Source organism: Hemitrygon akajei, chromosome 16 (genome assembly GCF_048418815.1).
Source record: "Hemitrygon akajei chromosome 16, sHemAka1.3, whole genome shotgun sequence".
Lineage (NCBI taxonomy): Eukaryota > Metazoa > Chordata > Chondrichthyes > Myliobatiformes > Dasyatidae > Hemitrygon > Hemitrygon akajei.
Genome location: NC_133139.1, coordinates 75601504 through 75619037, shown reverse-complemented (window position 1 = coordinate 75619037; position 17534 = coordinate 75601504). Strand labels below are relative to the sequence as shown.

The 17534-nt window shown below is 41.9% G+C and overlaps 1 protein-coding gene across 4 annotated transcripts in view; it reads right to left on the bottom strand.

Moving 5' to 3' along the window:
- Positions 1-7197: 7197 nt before the first annotated feature.
- The window catches only part of LOC140740410 (hepatic lectin-like), a 67256-nt gene continuing 56919 nt past the window's right edge, over positions 7198-17534 (bottom strand). For 3 of the 4 annotated variants that reach the window (XM_073069547.1, XM_073069550.1, XM_073069549.1), the window contains one exon: positions 7198-7950. In XM_073069547.1, coding sequence (XP_072925648.1) covers positions 7869-7950 — 82 coding nt within the window. In that variant the 3' untranslated portion in view covers positions 7198-7868. Of the gene's footprint in view, positions 7951-16218; positions 16312-17534 lie in introns of all 4 variants that reach the window. The other variant, XM_073069548.1, reaches the window with a different exon arrangement.

Sequence of the window (17534 nt, the reverse complement as noted above, 5' to 3'; positions counted from 1 at the left end):
GGCCAACGTGAGCGAGGCCGTTCGGCGGCTGGCTGATCATATTATGCTTTTAGAACGGGAACACACAGATTCGCTGTTGATCATCCTAGGAGATTTCAACAGAGCTAAACTGAATTACGAACTCCCGAAATACAGACAACATGTTAACTGCCCCACCAGGGACAGTAACACTCTGGACCACTGTTATACTATCCTAAATAATGCTTACCGTTCTATTCCCCGTGCAGCCTTAGGACTCTCTGACCACTGTCTGATCTACCTCATCCCAGCCTATAGGCAGAGACTTAAATCTGCTAAGCCTGTGGTGAGGACAGTGAAGAAATGGACCAGTGAGGCGAAACAGCAACTTCAGGACTGTTTTGACACCACTGACTGGGGTGTCTTTGAAGCTGCAGCCACCAATATACATGAACTGACAGATACTGTGACATCCTACATCAGTTTTTTGTGAGGATGCATGTGTACACACAAAAACTTTCCGGACCTTCGCCAACAATAAGCCATGGTTTACCCCCAAACTCAGACATCTTCGCCAAGCTAAGGAGGACGCCCAAAGGAGTGGGAATAGGGCCCTGTACAGGCTGGCCTGAAATGCACTGATCAGAGAAATCAGAGTGGCCAAGCGGTTCTACTCCGAAAAGTTGAGGAATAATTTCTCAGCTAACGACTCATTGTCGGTGTGGAGAGGCCTGCAGGAGGTCACTGGCTACAGGAGACGCCCTGCCCCCCCTGCTGAGGTTAACAAAGATTTGGCTGACTACCTTAATACCTTTTACTGTAGATTTGAGAGGGTCCATCTAACACCTGTCCCTCCCCCCCTCTTCGGTCTCTCTTCCTGCCTTCCCTCGGACCATCACTCACTGGCACTCATCCCCCAATCACTGCAATCACCTCCCCACCATCTCTGCCCAGCCCCCCTGGATCACAGCTTAGAATCAGCGAAGGAGAAGTATGTCGACTTAAGACCCGAAAATCTCCAGGCCCAGATGGGGGTCTCCCCCCTCCTGTCTACGAGCCTGTGCTGATCAGCTGGCTCCATCTTCACTCAGCTCTTTAACAGATCTCTGGAAGCTGAGTGAGGTTCCGACTTGCTTCAAGCGCTCTACCATCATCCCGGTCCCCAAGAAACCCACCATCACAGGACTGAACGACTACAGACCTGTCGCACTGACATCTGTAGTCATGAAATCCTTTGAACGCTTGGTGTTGAACCACCTGAAGACCCTCACAGGCAGCCTGCTGGATCCCCTGCAGTTTGCCTACCCGGGCAAATAGGTCAGTAGACGATGCAGTCAACCTGGGACTGCAACTATATCCTGCAACATCTGGATCGTCCTGGGACCTATGCTCGGATGCTGTTTGTGGATTTCAGTTCGGCGTTAACACCATCGTCCCTCATACCTCTGCTCCAAATTGTCTCACCTTGCTGTGCTACCTGACCTCTGCGATTGGATTTACAGGCTTCCTGACCAACAGAAGTCAGCAGGTAAGGATGGGACAGGTCATCTCGGATATTCGAATCACCAACACCGGCGCCCCCCAGTGGCGTGTCCTCTCTCCACTGCTGTTCTCCCTCTACACCAATGACTGCACCTCCTTCAACCCCTATGTGAAGCTTTTGAAGTTTGCAGACGACACTACCGTCATCGGACTCATCCAGAATAGTGATGAGTCTGCATATCGACAGCAGGTGGACCAACTGGCCGCTCTGGTGCAGTCGGAACAATCTGGAGCTGAACACGCTCAAGACAAAGGAGATGATAGTGGATTTCAGGAGACATCCCCCCGCTATGTCTCCCCTCACAGTCCTCAGCAGCCCTGTGTCCCACCGTGGAGAATTTCAGGTTCCTGGGAACACCATCTCTCAGGATCTGAAGTAGGAGCAGAACATCAGCTTCATCCTGAAGAAAGCCCAGCAGCAGATGTATTTCCTGCGGCTCTTGAGGAAATACGGTCTGCCTCAGGATTTGCTGCTGCAGTTCTACACTGCAGTCATTGAGTCTGTCCTGTGCACCTCCATCATTGTGTGGTTTGGAGCCGCCACCAAGCAGGGATAGAACCAGACTACAGCGCACAGTGAGGACTGCCGAGCGCATCATTGGAGCCTCCCTGCCCTCTATTGTGGACCTGTACTCTTCCAGGTTGAAGAAGAGGGCGGGGAACATCATAAAGGACTCCTCCCATCCTGCGCACGGTCTGTTTGATCTGCTTCCGTCTGGTAGGCGCTTCAGATCCCTCCAGACTAAGACTAAAAGGCACTGGAGAAGTTTTTTCCCTACTGCAGTCACTTTGCTGAACAGTTAACTGCCGGTTAACTGTCGGCTAACTATTACTTGGATTGCACTACCTGTATGTATAATCTATATTTTAATTTATATTTATCATTATTATTGTTATGAGCAGAAAGACAACATCTGCCGGAAGTAAATTCCTTCTATGTGCTTAGGTACTTGGCAATTAAAGTCTGATTCTGATTCTGATTCTGATTCTGATTACCGTCAGATCCTCACCTACCGATAGTACAGGATTTCCTGGTAATGCTTTCTCTGGGGTAATTTTTCATCGATCTGGAGGTTTTAATGAAACCCAGACAAGTAACTGAAACAACCAACCTGACCAAAAGTAATTATATTTCTGAAGGTTTGCTTTGTTTCAGTATACTGCACCATTTTACCTCTGTCCTCTTCTTTGGCCAGATCAAGATTTCAGACTATATGCAACCAGATTAACCGACTTTATGCGGTTTTTAAACACCGTTAAAGAGGCAAAAATGATGAGCATTATTTTTACACTTATAGAGTCACTGGGATTATTGAAAAAAAAAAAAACGACAAACTGGTGATGCTCTCCAACGAACAACATAGTATTTTGAACATTCTTCTCTGCGTGTTGAGTCCGAAACGTTTCAATATTAAAAGAAAAAAAAATTATATTCTGTCTTCATTCCACTCAACCTTATATCCTTCGCATAAGGATCTCTAGTGTTGAACAAAAACTAACCTTAAACAATGTTCAACACATTTCTTAATAACTGCTCGACAAATATTGTCGCACACATCCCATTGCACGGACCCATTTCAATGAAGAAATACTTAGTTTGCTCAGTTTACATACCAAAATAGTCAACGCGACAATAGGTGTTATTGAATGGAATTCCATCTTGACACACTGAAGAATTTCCCGGTGTATGCCATTTTTTCATAAATAAGGGATAGACATTTATGATAACTGGAGGAAAATCCAGAATCAGTCGCTGAATTTGAGTGCACATTTGGCAATTGAGAGATTCAGGCAGAACAAGCGAGAGCATAATATTAACCAGAGAACTCTCCGACTAGACGAGATTCCTCAGGTCGGGTGATTTTCACCGATGGAAGGAGCTTCACAGAAGCCTCCACTCGAATCCCCACTAGATTCGTTTGTCGCAGTGTTTTCACATCTTGTTCTTCCCAACCCCAGTTATAATGGTATAATCTTAATTCACCGGCACACGTTATCTGTTCAAAGTAGAAATTAATGCTATGAATAACATCTGTACTAGTCCCCAAGTCATTTTATATATCTGTATGATTGGAGTTCAATCAATACACCTAGTTCTCCATGCATGGTCCCACTGAGGATCCAAACGGAATTTTCTCAAATAAAGAAGAGAATGGTGAGAAAGAGGAGAATGTCACTATCCCCCTCCTCCCTCCAAACAACGCCGTTGACGGCAAGCAGAGACGGACACCCTGTGGGGAGAGATTGACGTTGAGGTTTATGCGGAAGGTTTTAGGGACGGATTGTAATATACGTCTATCTAAGTGGAACGACACACAGAAAGTGCAGCAACAACTTAACAGGACAGACGGTTAAAAAAAAGAATACGGTCAGCAGTAAAAAAGGAACTTAAAGTTTGAGTTGATTATAAAATGGTCGCACAAAAGTGGGAGAACATCAGAGGGAAGAAGTGTGTTATGTTGTAAAGATGGCATTGGGAATGTCATTAATTTTCAGTGGAAGATGAACCTTTTTGAGATTTTATACGTGCCTAATTATCAAAGTATTCCAATGTTGGGCAACATATTATAGAACAGCATACAATCAGACGTTCATTAAAGCTGAGGATCTGTACGATATGCTTTATTTTGTAGTTTACATTGACAGATTTTTGTCATTATTTGCCGTCAGTGAAAAAAAAACAGCGAATGGCGGATGGGGCAAACGGGTTGAGAGAAGCCGGATCTCCCCGCCACTCGGAGTCACACACCACAATTTCAGTCTACTTTGTACCTAAGGTGTACGGGATTAAAAACTGTTTAAGAACTATCCCAATCCTTAACGAAGAAGAGGTGGTTTCCAAATAGCACTGGAGGTATGAGATTCTCAATGCATCAGAAATCAAAAGTATTTTGAAATATCCTGGAGCCGCAAGGACCAGTGAAGATGCATTGGGTCTGGTATCCAGTCCAAGTTGTTTTCTGTTTGTTGAAATGTAATATAGCCCAGTTTAATAACAACGTGTTAACGCTAGATATCTATTCTTAAATGCCCCGGTTCCTCATGAACACGCCTTCAGTTGTTCAAATGTTGTAAAGGTTTCTGCATCGTGTACCCTGCATCAGGACAACAAATTCCACAGCACATTTGGTTTGAAAAAGAAGTGTTTTCTATTTGAAACATATCATCTGCTTCATCGTCTTTCTGCAAAGGGAAGTAGTTCCTATCTAATAACAGCTTCAATATATTTCCTAATTTACTCAGTTACATATCCAGGCAGCCACTTCTGTGCCAAGGCAATCCTCATTTTTTTTCCAAATAGTCCACATAGCTATTACTTCGAGTCTAACTATATCCGTGCTTACTTCCCCTACAACACTCAATCGAATCAGAACTTTTTATGCCCGGGATCGAAATTGCAAGCAACGCTCGGACGGAGAGGCAAGTACATATTCCAATTTCCAGTACACCTTGCAATTCTTGTTATTCTTGGATAGTAGATTAACACAACCAGTCCGATTATTTTAATCACTGTCTAACTTGACTTATTTTGATTGGAGATTTATGAACATATTCTTCCTCCAACACTTGCAAAGTTTGAGCAGATTTGCTCTATGGCCAAAGAATTACAAATTCGTCTAGATGTAAGGCAGCGAGTAATCTGAATGGTATGGGGCCATCCATAAACGGGATCGCTAGAAGATGAGGAGGAATACAAATTTACCCTGCTGTATCAGGGTGCAACGATTTCCACTGCCGGGGAACATGTTTAAGTGTCTGTTGCTCAAGAGGTCACATTCATTATTAAGGGCCTTCACATCCAGGACACAGCATGGTAAGGGAAAACCAGTAGGGTAGTTATGGAAAACTATGATGTTTAAAAAAGAGGAAGTACTGGCGCTTTTAAAGAATACAAAAGTGGATAAGTGTCCGGATCCTGACAGGATATTCCCTAGGACCGTTGAAGGAAGTTAGTGTAGAAATACCAGGGGCTCTGACAGAAATATTTCAAATGTCATTGGGAAAACGGGATGGTGCCGTAGTTTTGGCGTATTGCTCATATGGATGCAATTTATAAACAGGGTTCTAAGAGTAAACCTTGCAATTATCAGCCTGCAAGTTTGACGTCAGTGCCGGGTAAATTAATGGAAAGTATTCTTAGAGATGGTATATATGAATTATCTGGATAGACAGCGTCTGATTAAGAACAGTCAACATGGATTTGTGCATGGAAGGTCCTGTTTGACAAAATTATTGAATTTTTGAAGAAGTTACTAGGAAAGTTGACGAGGGTAAAACAGTTGTTGTTGTCTATATGGACTTCAGTAGGGCTCTGACAAGGTTACACACGGAAGGTTAGTTAGGAAGGTTCAATCTTGAGGTATTAATATTGCTAGTAGTAAAAAGGAATTCAATAGTGGACGAATGGAAGATGCCAGAGAGTACTGGTGGATTACTGTTTGTCAGATTGGAGGCCGATGACTAGTGGTGTGCCTCTGGGGATCTGTACTGGGTCCAATGCACTTTGTCATATATATTAATGGTCTGGATGATGGGGTGTTAAATTGGATTAGTAAGTGTGCAGATGATACCAAGAGTGGTGGTGTTGTGGATAGTGATGTAAGTTTTCAAAGATTGCAGAGATATTTAGGCCAGTTAGAAGACAGGGCTGAACGATGGGCAGACGAAGTTTAATGCTGATAAGTGTGAGGTGCTACACTTTGGTAGACTAATCAAAATAGGACATACATGGTAAATGGTAAGGTATAGGGGAATGCAGTAGAACCGAGTGATCTAGGAATAATGGTGCATAATTCCCTGAAGGTGAATCTCATGTGGATAGGTGGTGAACGAAGCTTTTGCTATGCTGGCCTTTATAAATCAGAGCATTTGAGATATAGGAGTTGGGGCGTAATGTTAAAATTGTACAAGATATTGGTGAGGCCAAATTTGGAGTATTGTGTACAGTTCTGGTCACCGAATTATAGGAATGATGTGAACAAAACAGAGAGAGTACAGAGGAGATTTACTAGAATGTTAACTGGGTTTCAGCACCTAAGTTACAGAGAAAGGTTGAACATGTTAGGTCTTTATTCTTTGGAGTGCAGAAGGTTGAAGTGGGGGGGGGGTGACTTGATAGAGGTATTTAAAATTATGAGGGCGATAGATAGAGTTGACGTGGATGGGTTTTTTCACATTGAGAGTAGGGGAGATTCAAACAAGAGGACATGGGTTGAGAGTTAAGGGGCAAAAGTTTAGGGGTAACACGAGGGGAATTTCTTTACTTCGAGTGTGGTAGCTGTGTGGAACGAGCTTCCAGTAGAAGTAGCAGAGTCCGGTTCGATTTGTCCATTTAAAAAAATGGATAGGTATATGGACAAGAAAGGAATGGAGGGTTATAGGGCAGGTAGGTGGGACAAGGTGAAAGCAAGAGTTCGGCACCAGACTAGAAGGAACGAGATGGCCTGCTTCCGTGCTTGGTATTTGTTATATGGGTATATGTTATGTTTATATGTCATCTTCTCGTTACTATCATCCAGAGGATTACAGGAGCTGAACACGTATACTTAGCGATGTAGTAACAGGTTCTTACCCTCTACCATCAGACATCTGAGCAGATACGAAAACCTGACAAATTTCAGAGTTGTACATATTTACAAATGTTTGTACAAGTTTGGATAATAAATGAACCTTTGAACATTTGAATCGTTGCACCTGAACATTTCCTCATACTTTTATTGCAGAATTTAATTGCGTAACTTACAGACTTTTATCTCTTGTACTGACTTCTGGCTCAAAATGGAAATAATCACGTCGTATGTCACTGATAATAAAAAAAAAATCTCTGCCTTGTGGCTTGTCCCAAATGCGTTCCGTTAGTATTCTTTCATTATGCATATTTGTCTGTTTCCCTCTCAATTAATCAGGGATGCGTATCTCCTCCCCGTGTAAAACGCAGCCACTTTTTCTGTAAAGCACATTTTCAAGCTGAAAGGGTTCACTGAGGAAGCTGGAGCACCTCCAGTTACTAGATAATTTAAACCCTGGAGACAGTTTCCAATTGGTTTTTGAAAGGCGATGAATAATTTTTATTCTTTGATTAAAGTCATGATCTAAATTCATTACAGCTGGAGTAAAAAAAAAGTGACAACATGGATTTCGAAATTAAGATTCTACAGTAAAGGACACGAATAAGTGACTGGAATACTTTTTAAACATTAGCACTATTCGGATAGAGTAAAATGTGTACTTATACGACATAACATCTGTATATCATATTCAATATTGACAAACTGGGTCATTGCTCTCTTGGTGCCAATTGCTATACTTAAGAGGCAATCAATGCAGATCTCTCACAGATCCAATGCTGGCTGTTATCACATGGCAAATCATTCCATTTTCCACCGACAAGTATCTCCGCACAGTCCCTCGGCGTTCTTTTCATCATTTGGTTCCCCTTCCATCCAATTTCTAAATAAAAGAACAAGAAAAACAGTATTATTAATAGGACGCCGAATTCAATCTCTGCTTTAGTTCCATAATTCATGGCTCCATTCTATGGTGCAGCTGTAAGACCAGCATATGCAGACAGGGTCTGTTTTGTTTTCACAGAATCTGCAGATGGTACTGGGCATATTCTCAGCAGAGGCCACTGAATGGTGAAATGGTGTACGGAATTTATGCCCATGCAATGCTATGTCTGTAGCACTTATTATCATCACTACAACAGAAATATCCACTCGGTCTGATAGACTTTCCGTTGCTTCTCCCTTCTGTGATCTGATGCGTTTGTTACTTTCACGTAGAAAGGCTTGGCCTGGCAGCTGACATTTGTCCCTTCCAAGTGGAGATGGCGATGACTGCTCCAATCATGACATTGGGCACAGAGCTCTTACTTGGTAATTGCACAGAATCGAAATTGCCGCCCGCCATTTAGTAAATATTATAAATCATTACTTATAAATTGATGTGTGGGGGCTGTATAATATTCATTGAATAGATATGTTTTAGAGTGCTTTCTCTCTGTCTATTGCATGCAACTTCACCAGTTTTCATCAAGATCTTTCATTCTTCTAAATTTGAGGATAACGTCACAGTCGCCTCTTTCAGCAAATCCGCTACTCTGCACCAGTTGTTTTGAACCCTTCATTTTCTCATTCTGTGGTAAGTGTATTCATATTTTAATAGAACAAAACTGTTCACAATACTCCAGCTAATGGAACAACTACTTACTGCTGCATTCAAATACCCTCAGAATAGAAACAAGCATACCTCTTCCTTTTTTATTAACTTGGTGGACATGCATTTGGCTTTCATGACCTGTGCATAAATTCACATCAGTTTATTCGAACATTATCATTTTCTAATTTACATTTCAGTAAATATCTGAACATCAAACCCCTCCAAACTATTCCATCCGTCTTCAGGACTGAATCTCCCTTTTGCATTAAAGCAGCATATGCCTTGACTAAGTGACTTGATGATTGACTTATCAGCCTCCACTCTTGACTGCGTATTACCACTGGCTGCTATTCTGCCAACGATCTTCAATTTCTGAGCCGAAGACTGGGTCGGGCAACCCATCTCAACAACCAATATCTAGCTGCGGAAACCAGCACACTTGTAATATAGTCACAGAGTACAGCACAGAAACAGGTCCTTCGCCGATCTAGTCCGTGTAGAACTATCCAACTGTACCGGGGACTATAGCCCTATATACCCCTACCATACAGGTGCCTATTCAAACTTCCTTTAAATGTTTAAGCCGAGCTCACATGCAGCACTGCGCTGGCAGCACTTGCCACATGCTCAGGACGCTCTGAGTGAAGACATTTCCTCATTTTTCGCTCAACATTTCACCTTTCATCCTTAACCAATGACCACTAGTTGTAAGTACCACCCAACATGATTAGAAAAACCCTGCTGGCATTTACCTTACTCTTATACTTCAGCACGTCTTTATGAAATTTCCCCTCCGTCATTTACCTTTCATCGAATATAATCCTAACCTATTCAACTTTCCTCTAACTAAGGTGCTCCAGTCTTGGAACCATCCTTGTAAATTTGATCTGTACTCATTCAAACTTAGCGACAAATTTTCTATATGTAGGTAAGCAAGATTGCATTCAGTACTCCAAATTAGACCTCACCAACGTTTTATACAACTTCAACCTAACATTCCATCGGCTTGAATGCAATATTTTCATTTTTGAAGACCAAGGTGACAAAAGCTTTCTTTCCGAATATATCTGCTGGTAATGCTAGTATCAATAAATTATATACCTGTATTCCCATATCTCCTTGCTCTACAGCACACCTCAGTGCACGAGTGTTCACTGTGGAGGTCCTACCCTGGCTTGTCTTAACCAAGTACAGCCCCTCGCACTTGTCTGCAATGAGTTCGATGTGGCATTTTTCAGCCCATTTTTCAGCAGGTTCAGATCCCGCTGGAAGCTTTGATGGGACGTCCTCGTTGTCCACTACGCCCCCATCTTGCTGTCATCCGCAAACGTACTGAGCCATTTAACCATATTATTATCGAGAGCGTTAAAGTAGATGACAAGAAGCCACGGACCCAGCACCGGAGGCTGCAGCGCACTACGAATCACAGGCATCCAGTCAAGGAAGCAACCATCTGTTACCATTTTCTGGCCTCTCCCACAAAGCCAATGTCTAATCTGCGGTTAAAGTTTAAAAACGGCAATCTTCGCGGCAGTAGCACTGCGTCCAATCGCTGAAGAGAATTCATTAAAAAAAGAGAATAACGGTAAGGCAGTGGCAGGCGGAGCAAGAATTGCGTGCGTGGACCAGTGTTAGAGTGACTTGGGTTCATCAGGTTTGAGTGAAGTAAGCATTAGTGTCTACTAATGTAGACACATAAAGTGTCTACTTTATTTATGATTTTTCGTCTGCCATGCCACAGTCAGTGCAGGGAGAATGGTGACAGGATCTATGTTTTCTGTTGTGTTTGAGATGCAGGAATTTCCGGAGATTCATACCCCAGATAAAGACTCTGCTCCAGGTTCTTTAATCTCGAACTTCTCACAGAACGTTAAGGCACTGGAGCTGCAGCTCTATGATGTTCTGCTCATACTGGTGAATGAGTAAGTTATAGGCATGAGCTATAGGGCTGTAATCACCTCTCGGTTTCAGGAGGCAGGTAACTGGGTGATTGCCAGAAGAAGAAACGGAATTGGGCAGTAAGTGTATCGTTCACCTGTGGCAGTTCCTCTCAATAATTAGTGCACCATTTGGATATTCTTGAGGGGGAATGCCTATCAGGAGAAGCCTCAGTGACCCGATCTATGGCGCTGAGTCTGGCACTGTGGTTCTGAAGAGAAGGAAGATGAAAAGGACTGCAGTAGTGATAGGAATAGAGGAATAATTAGAGAAATAAAGATAAGGTTCTGTGGAAACAACAGAGCCACCCGGATAATAAAGTGTCTCGCAGGTGCTCGGCTCATTGTTATCTCAGGTAAGGCTATGGCATTCCAAAGGGCAGTCTGGGGGTCCTGCACTATAACATAGCACCAAATATACTGCACTCACTTTGCTATGACCTCTTCACTCCTCCTACCTATGCCACTGGTACCTACCCGAATCACCAACTCTGGATGCAAACATCGTGAGGTGCTGAGGACTACATTCGAGATATCTGGGATGCTGGCACTAGGGAGGTAACATGCCATCGGGAATCTCGTTCTCGTAAACAGAACCTTTGTGTTCCCCTAACTAACGAATCCCTTATCACCAACAGGTCGCCGCATCTCCCTCCCCCCTGCCTCTCAGTTCCAGACACCTGACAGCTGTGACTTTCCTCTACTCTGCTATCCTCCTCAACACTCTCTGAAGTGTTGTTCAGGGAGATGGTCCCAGGGTTGTACTCTGCACTGGCTATTTAAACCCTTTCTTCTTCCTGCCTGTTACTTCATTTCCTGTGTCCTTCACCGTGGTGGTACCTACCGCTCCATATGTCCTAACTATTACCCCTCACCTCAGCTTCCCAAATGCTCCGGACTTCTCCATTACCAGCTCCATATCCTGAACAGGGGGTGACCGAAGCTGTAGCCGGGTGCATTTCTCGTACGGAGGTCTCCCTGCTTTCCCATTTCCCACACAGAGCATTCAGCTAGCGCTCCTGCTATCCCCACTGTTCTAACAGAACAAATATAATGAAAGAAAAACAATAAACAAACATGTAAGAAAATTCTACAAACATATATTCACTTTTTCTGACTGAAGTCCTCTGCTCGTTGAAGTCTCAAAGAGCGAAAGTCTTAAAATCCCCACTCTAACACTGGCCGCCGTAACATTGGTCGGTCCGCTTTCCCCGCCTTATTTTATTTTGTTCTCGCCAATCAGTTCTGATCTGAATGGCCACTGCTCAAAAACAGCAAGCTGTCGCCAGTCGATGCATTATTGTGCTCAACCAGCGAAGCTGAGTGAGCTAAGTCTTCTCACGTTTCGGATCTCCGAATGGCCGCTGCTAAAAAATGAGCCCCAATATGGGGTAATAGAATCTCGGTTATATTCTATGTTTTTTAAGAGTGAGTGGCTTCCATGATTCTCATCTCAGGACTTGAATCTTGTTCTACCCACGTGACTCTTTCCTACTTCATGCATTCAAGGTTTTCCTGTTAAAGCGGCTCGCGACAGCAACATAGGTTGTAGGTGCAGGCTATTCCCTCTACAGCAACAGCCACTGCCTGCTCCTGAGGCTCGTTCTCTGTGTGAAACTGTAACATATTTGCCAACGCCGTTATTAACTGCTGTTTTTGCCTATATACCTGCAACATCAGTAGGTCAGTAGTCTTTGTGTTCACAGACCTAGTGATTCCATGACACCAAACACACACCTTTCTATAAAATTCAATTTTCTGTCCAGGCATTAAATCTATATGCATATGTATAGTCCCCGTTGATTCTTCGGGCCTCTGCACACAGCCGATGTCTAATACAATCAACGCTTTCTGGATTACACAGTGAATGCAATCTTATCAATGTTCTCAGGGACCACAGATCCACGCTTCACTCTGGGTAGCTCCAAAATCTTTTTTCTAGCCTTAAATCTTTGTTTTAACTACTGATCGGATAAGCATCTGAAGATCCATTTCTGAATCTGTTTTAACGCGAGTTTTTCTGTCAGTGAAGAAGCCTAGATTTACCAGTCACACCACAGTAAGGAGACGTAAGCATAAAGCATAAAAAAGCAGAAACATAACGGCAGTATGTATAAATACTCGAGTAGCTGATCTGTGGAGTAGATGTTGTTTGCTTTCAATAGCAGCGATGAGAACATTGCCATCGAATTCTTGATCAAACGCATGAGCTATAGGGAGGCCAAAGCTTCCAATTAAAAATCCAATACAATTCTGTCAGCTACGTCTGAAGATTAAGCTCAAAACCAGTCTGGTGCTGCAGGGCATTAGAGAAAAAAAAATGAATTATTGATGCTGGAATTTGATGGAAATTCAAAATGTTGCAAAACTCAGAATTTCAGGATGCATCAATAGAGCAAAGGAATTGTCGACAATTAGGGTCCAGACGCTGTAACTGGATTAAGGGTAGAGGGATCAGCGAAACCGTATAAAGAGGATGGGATTGTGAGGTGAGACAGGTAGACCACGTAGGATAATGGGCAGAAAGAACCAGGTGAGTGAGGGAGAGCTGTATACTTAGGCACAGGGTTTGTATAGTGACAAGCCAAGACACATGGACTTAAAGTGCGCGAGTGCAATACGGAATGACGTGAAAACGGCCCATTAATGTAGATAAGTGGAGGGCAGCTGGAGGATGGAATCTCGTGAACTATGTTGTTTGTAGGTGGGTGGAAATAGGAGGGCGGGTGACGTAAAGGAGGGAAGAGGGGCTGGAGAGGGTTTGGGAAATAGAACCTATATGGGAGAACAACTGTGAATCACAAACCGCATAAAACATTACCACAAGAGGTATGGACTACCTGAAATTAGAAAATCTAGATATAACAATATGTTGTAAATAATTCCCGGAACATGGACTGCTGGGGTATTTTGTTTTCTCTTTTCATTCTGTTACGTACCCGTGACACGTGACAGTGGTACCCTTGTCCCGTGAAGGGGGTTGAAGCTATACTGGACTTGAGGTAATGGTCTTGTGATGGTGGAGTGACGTCCTTTTTCCCGCCAGTAGAGGTCATGTGACAGGTTTTTTTTTACAGGGTATAAAAGGAGGACCCCTCCCTGTGAGGAGGGGCCAGTTCGTGGCTGGATTTGCCATGTTGACTTCATGCCGCTGCGTGATTTAATGTTATGACGCAGTTTAGTTGAAAGATGAAGTTTTATCTAATGCCTAAAGTTTAAAAGGTCATTGCCAGCAGTTTCTTTATATTACTGCTAGTTGAGAATCAGTGGAGAGTGAAGATTGGAGTTCGGGAGTTAAAGATCGAGGAGAATCGATTTCGACGTTGAAACAGGTTCGACCTTGTTTGATCCTTATTTGAAAGGAATTCGTTGACTGTTCTCATGTTAATCCCTGCGAAATAGCAGAAAGGATTGGCAATAGTTCTGTAAAGGAAAGGTCAGTGCCTTTAAGCCGTTTCATTTCGTTTTGTAAATTCTCCGTGGGAAAAAGTTCGATCTTGGGAACCGAAACAACACGACGTGAAAGAGAATTCAAATCGTCTTAAAAGTTTCTCCCTTAAACGGACTGTGAGCATTCTGAACTTTTGGCAATACTACTTTGAAGAACTGTTTTTGCAACATCGCTTTAAGAACTGTCTAAGCTTCATTGCTTTTAAGAACAGTTTAAGCTGCCGCACAGCAGCTGATTTCCAGTTACGTTAGTGTTTTCTTTACTTTTGGGGGGGTTTGTTTTCAGTGTTTAATAAACGTGCTATTTGTTATAAAAACCCCTGCCTAACTCATATATTCATTGTTGCCTGAATCCGTAACATAATACGGAGGCTGCATCCGGATTGGATTATTTGAGTTTATATGCCTGTTAAATTTTGAGTTGGTGTTTTGGAGACGGGGAATGCTCGATTCTTTTGTTTGATTGGCTTGTGAGTGGTATTCGGCAACAATGAATATTGATGAGTTTCTGGTTTCGCCAGGCTCGGAATTGTTAGTGAAGGTGAAAAAAACTGAGGTGTCTGAGATAGCTAGTAGAATGCAACTTAAAGGTATTTTGAAGACTACATCAAAGGCTGTAATACAGAGAAAAATCGCGTCACACTATGTGGATTCGGGTGTTTTTGATGAATCGACTTTAGAGTCGTTTCCAATAAGTAATCTGGAGATGCAGTTGCAAATCGAACAGATGAAGTTGGAACAAAGTAAAGCTGAATTGGAGTGTTGTAGGTTAGAAGCTGATCAGAAAAAAAGGGAATTTGAATATGCCATGACGGAATTAAGGTCTGGGAATCAGTCTACTAGTTCTAGAAAACCGTTTGTTGCTAGTCAAGAAATTAATTTGTTCCTCCATTTAGAGAAAAAGAAGTGGAAAGATATTTCCAACATTTTGAAACTATTGCTTGGATGTCAGAGTGGCCGAAAGATAAATGGTCAGTGTTGATACAGAGTGTAATTAAAGTCAAAGCACAACAAGTTTACACAGATTTAACTGCTGCGCAAGCATTACATTATGATATTGTGAAAATGCATATTTTAAAGTCATACGAATTAGTCCCAGAAGCGTATAGAGAAAGATTCAGAAGTTTGAAGAAGTCTGTGGAAAAGACTTACGTGGAATTTGCCTATGATAAAGCTATGTGTTTTGAGAGATGGGTTTCTTCTAAAAATGTAAATGAGGACTATGGTACATTGAAAGAGCTGATTTTAATGGAGGAATTTAAAAGAAGCATTCCTGTTGAAGTAAGGACCTACTTAAATGAGAGGGATACTGATAAATTGCAAGACTGTGCTAGATTACCTGATGAGTATGTTTTAATCCATAAGAATTAATTTCCTCAGGGCAGAATTTTTAAGAGGAAAAATAACATGGAGACTCAAGGTAAATCAGAAATTAAGTCAGAAGTTAATGAGAAAGGTAAGGAGTAAGAAAAACCTGTAAAGGACAGACAGTTTGGTCTTATTTGTAACTATTGTAAGAAACCTGGCCATGTAATAACTAACTGTTTCAGATTGAAAAAGAAAGAGAAGGAAGCAGTTCCAGATGCTTGTGTGCAACATACTGAAGCACCTGAAAAATTACAAGGTTTGGTAAACACAAATGAGGTTTTGTTAGAGTCTGACCATGTTAAAAAGGGATATGATCATTTTATAACTGAAGGGTTTGTATCCTTGAAAGAAGGATCTACTCTGGTGCCAATAAAAATCCTTAGGGATACTGGAGCTTCTCAATCACTGATGTTAGACAGTGTATTGAAGTTTAATGAAGAGTCTGATACTGGAGAGGTAAATTACATAAGAGGTGTTGGGAGTGATTTTATGCCTGTACATCTACATAAAGTAAATTTAAAGTCAGGGTTAGTTACAGGATTTGTTAAAGTAGGATTACAGCATAGCTTACCTGTGAAGGGTATTTCTTTATTGTTAGGTAATGACTTGGCAGGTGGTCAAGTTTTTCCTGAAGTGCATTTGACAATGGAGTCAGAGGAACCAGAGATGATTTCTAACACAGGTTCTTCCTGTGTTGTGACTAGAGCTATGACTAAAAAGATTGATGTGCAGAATGAGGTTGTTACTCATGACTGTTCAACTCAGGATTCGAGTTTTGAGGATGTGTCAGAGACTTTCTTACCTTCGTTGTTTGAACAAGATTCTTGGAGTAAGTCTGACTATGAAGATTCATCTCTGTCTCGGAAGGAGATGATAGCAGAGCAGAATAGAGACCCTGAGATTATAAAATTAAGAGAACAAGCTTTACTAGATAGTGAAATTGAGAAGGTGCCAGTAGGATATTACTTGGAAAAAGGAGTGTTGATGAGGAAGTGGAGATCACCTACAATTCCTGCAAGTGAGGAATGGAATGTTGTTTACCAGGTAGTTGTCCCTAAAGTTTATAGAAATGAGATTTTGGCTTTAGCTCATAGTGTGCCTTTAGGTGGACATCAAGGGTTAAGGAAAACTGTGGACAAAATTTTAAAACATTTTTACTGGCCTGGTCTAAGAAAAGATGTGGCGATGTTTTGTAAAACGTGCCATACTTGTCAAATTGTGGATAGACCAAATCAAGTTACACCAGTAGCTCCATTACAATCTATTCCAGCATTTGGTGAGCCGTTTTCTAAAGTTATTGTAGATTGTGTTGGTCCATTACCAAAGACAAAAAGTGGTTATCAGTATTTGTTGACTATCATGTGTACTTCGTCTAGGTTTCCAGAGGCTGTACCACCTAGGAATATAAAAGCTAAAACTGTGACAAAGGCTCTTATAAAATTCTTTACTTATTTTGGATTACCTAAGGAAATACAAACTGATCAAGGAAGTAATTTTATGTCTGGATTGTTTCAACAGATAGTTTATAAATTGGGCGCTAAGCAAATCACTTCGTCTGCATACCATCCAGAGTCGCAAGGTGCCTTGGAGAGGTTTCATTCTACCCTCAAGAATATGATTAGGACATATTGTGTGGAAAATGAAAGTGACTGGGATGAGGGTATAAACTTGCTTTTATTTGCAGTAAGGGAATCGGTACAGGAATCTTTAGGTTTCAGCCCATTTGAACTTGTGTTTGGACATAGAGTTAGAGGACCTTTAGCTTTATTGAAAGAACAGTGGATTAGTAAGGAAGTACACACTAATTTGTTGGACTATGTTTTGAAAATTAAGGACCGTTTACATAAAGCTTGTAGATTAGCCAAGGAAAATTTAAAGTTGGCTCAGGAGAAAATGAAAACTTGGCATGATAAAGAAGCTAGGATGAGGATGTTTAAGCCTGGAGATAAGGTGTTGATTCTTTTCCCAGTGCAGACAAATCCTTTACAAGCTAGATTTCATGGTCCTTATGAAATTGTGTCTAAAATCAATGATGTGGATTACGTAATAAAAACTACAGATCGTAGAAGGTCAACACAACTTTGCCATATAAATATGATAAAACCATATTTTGGGAAA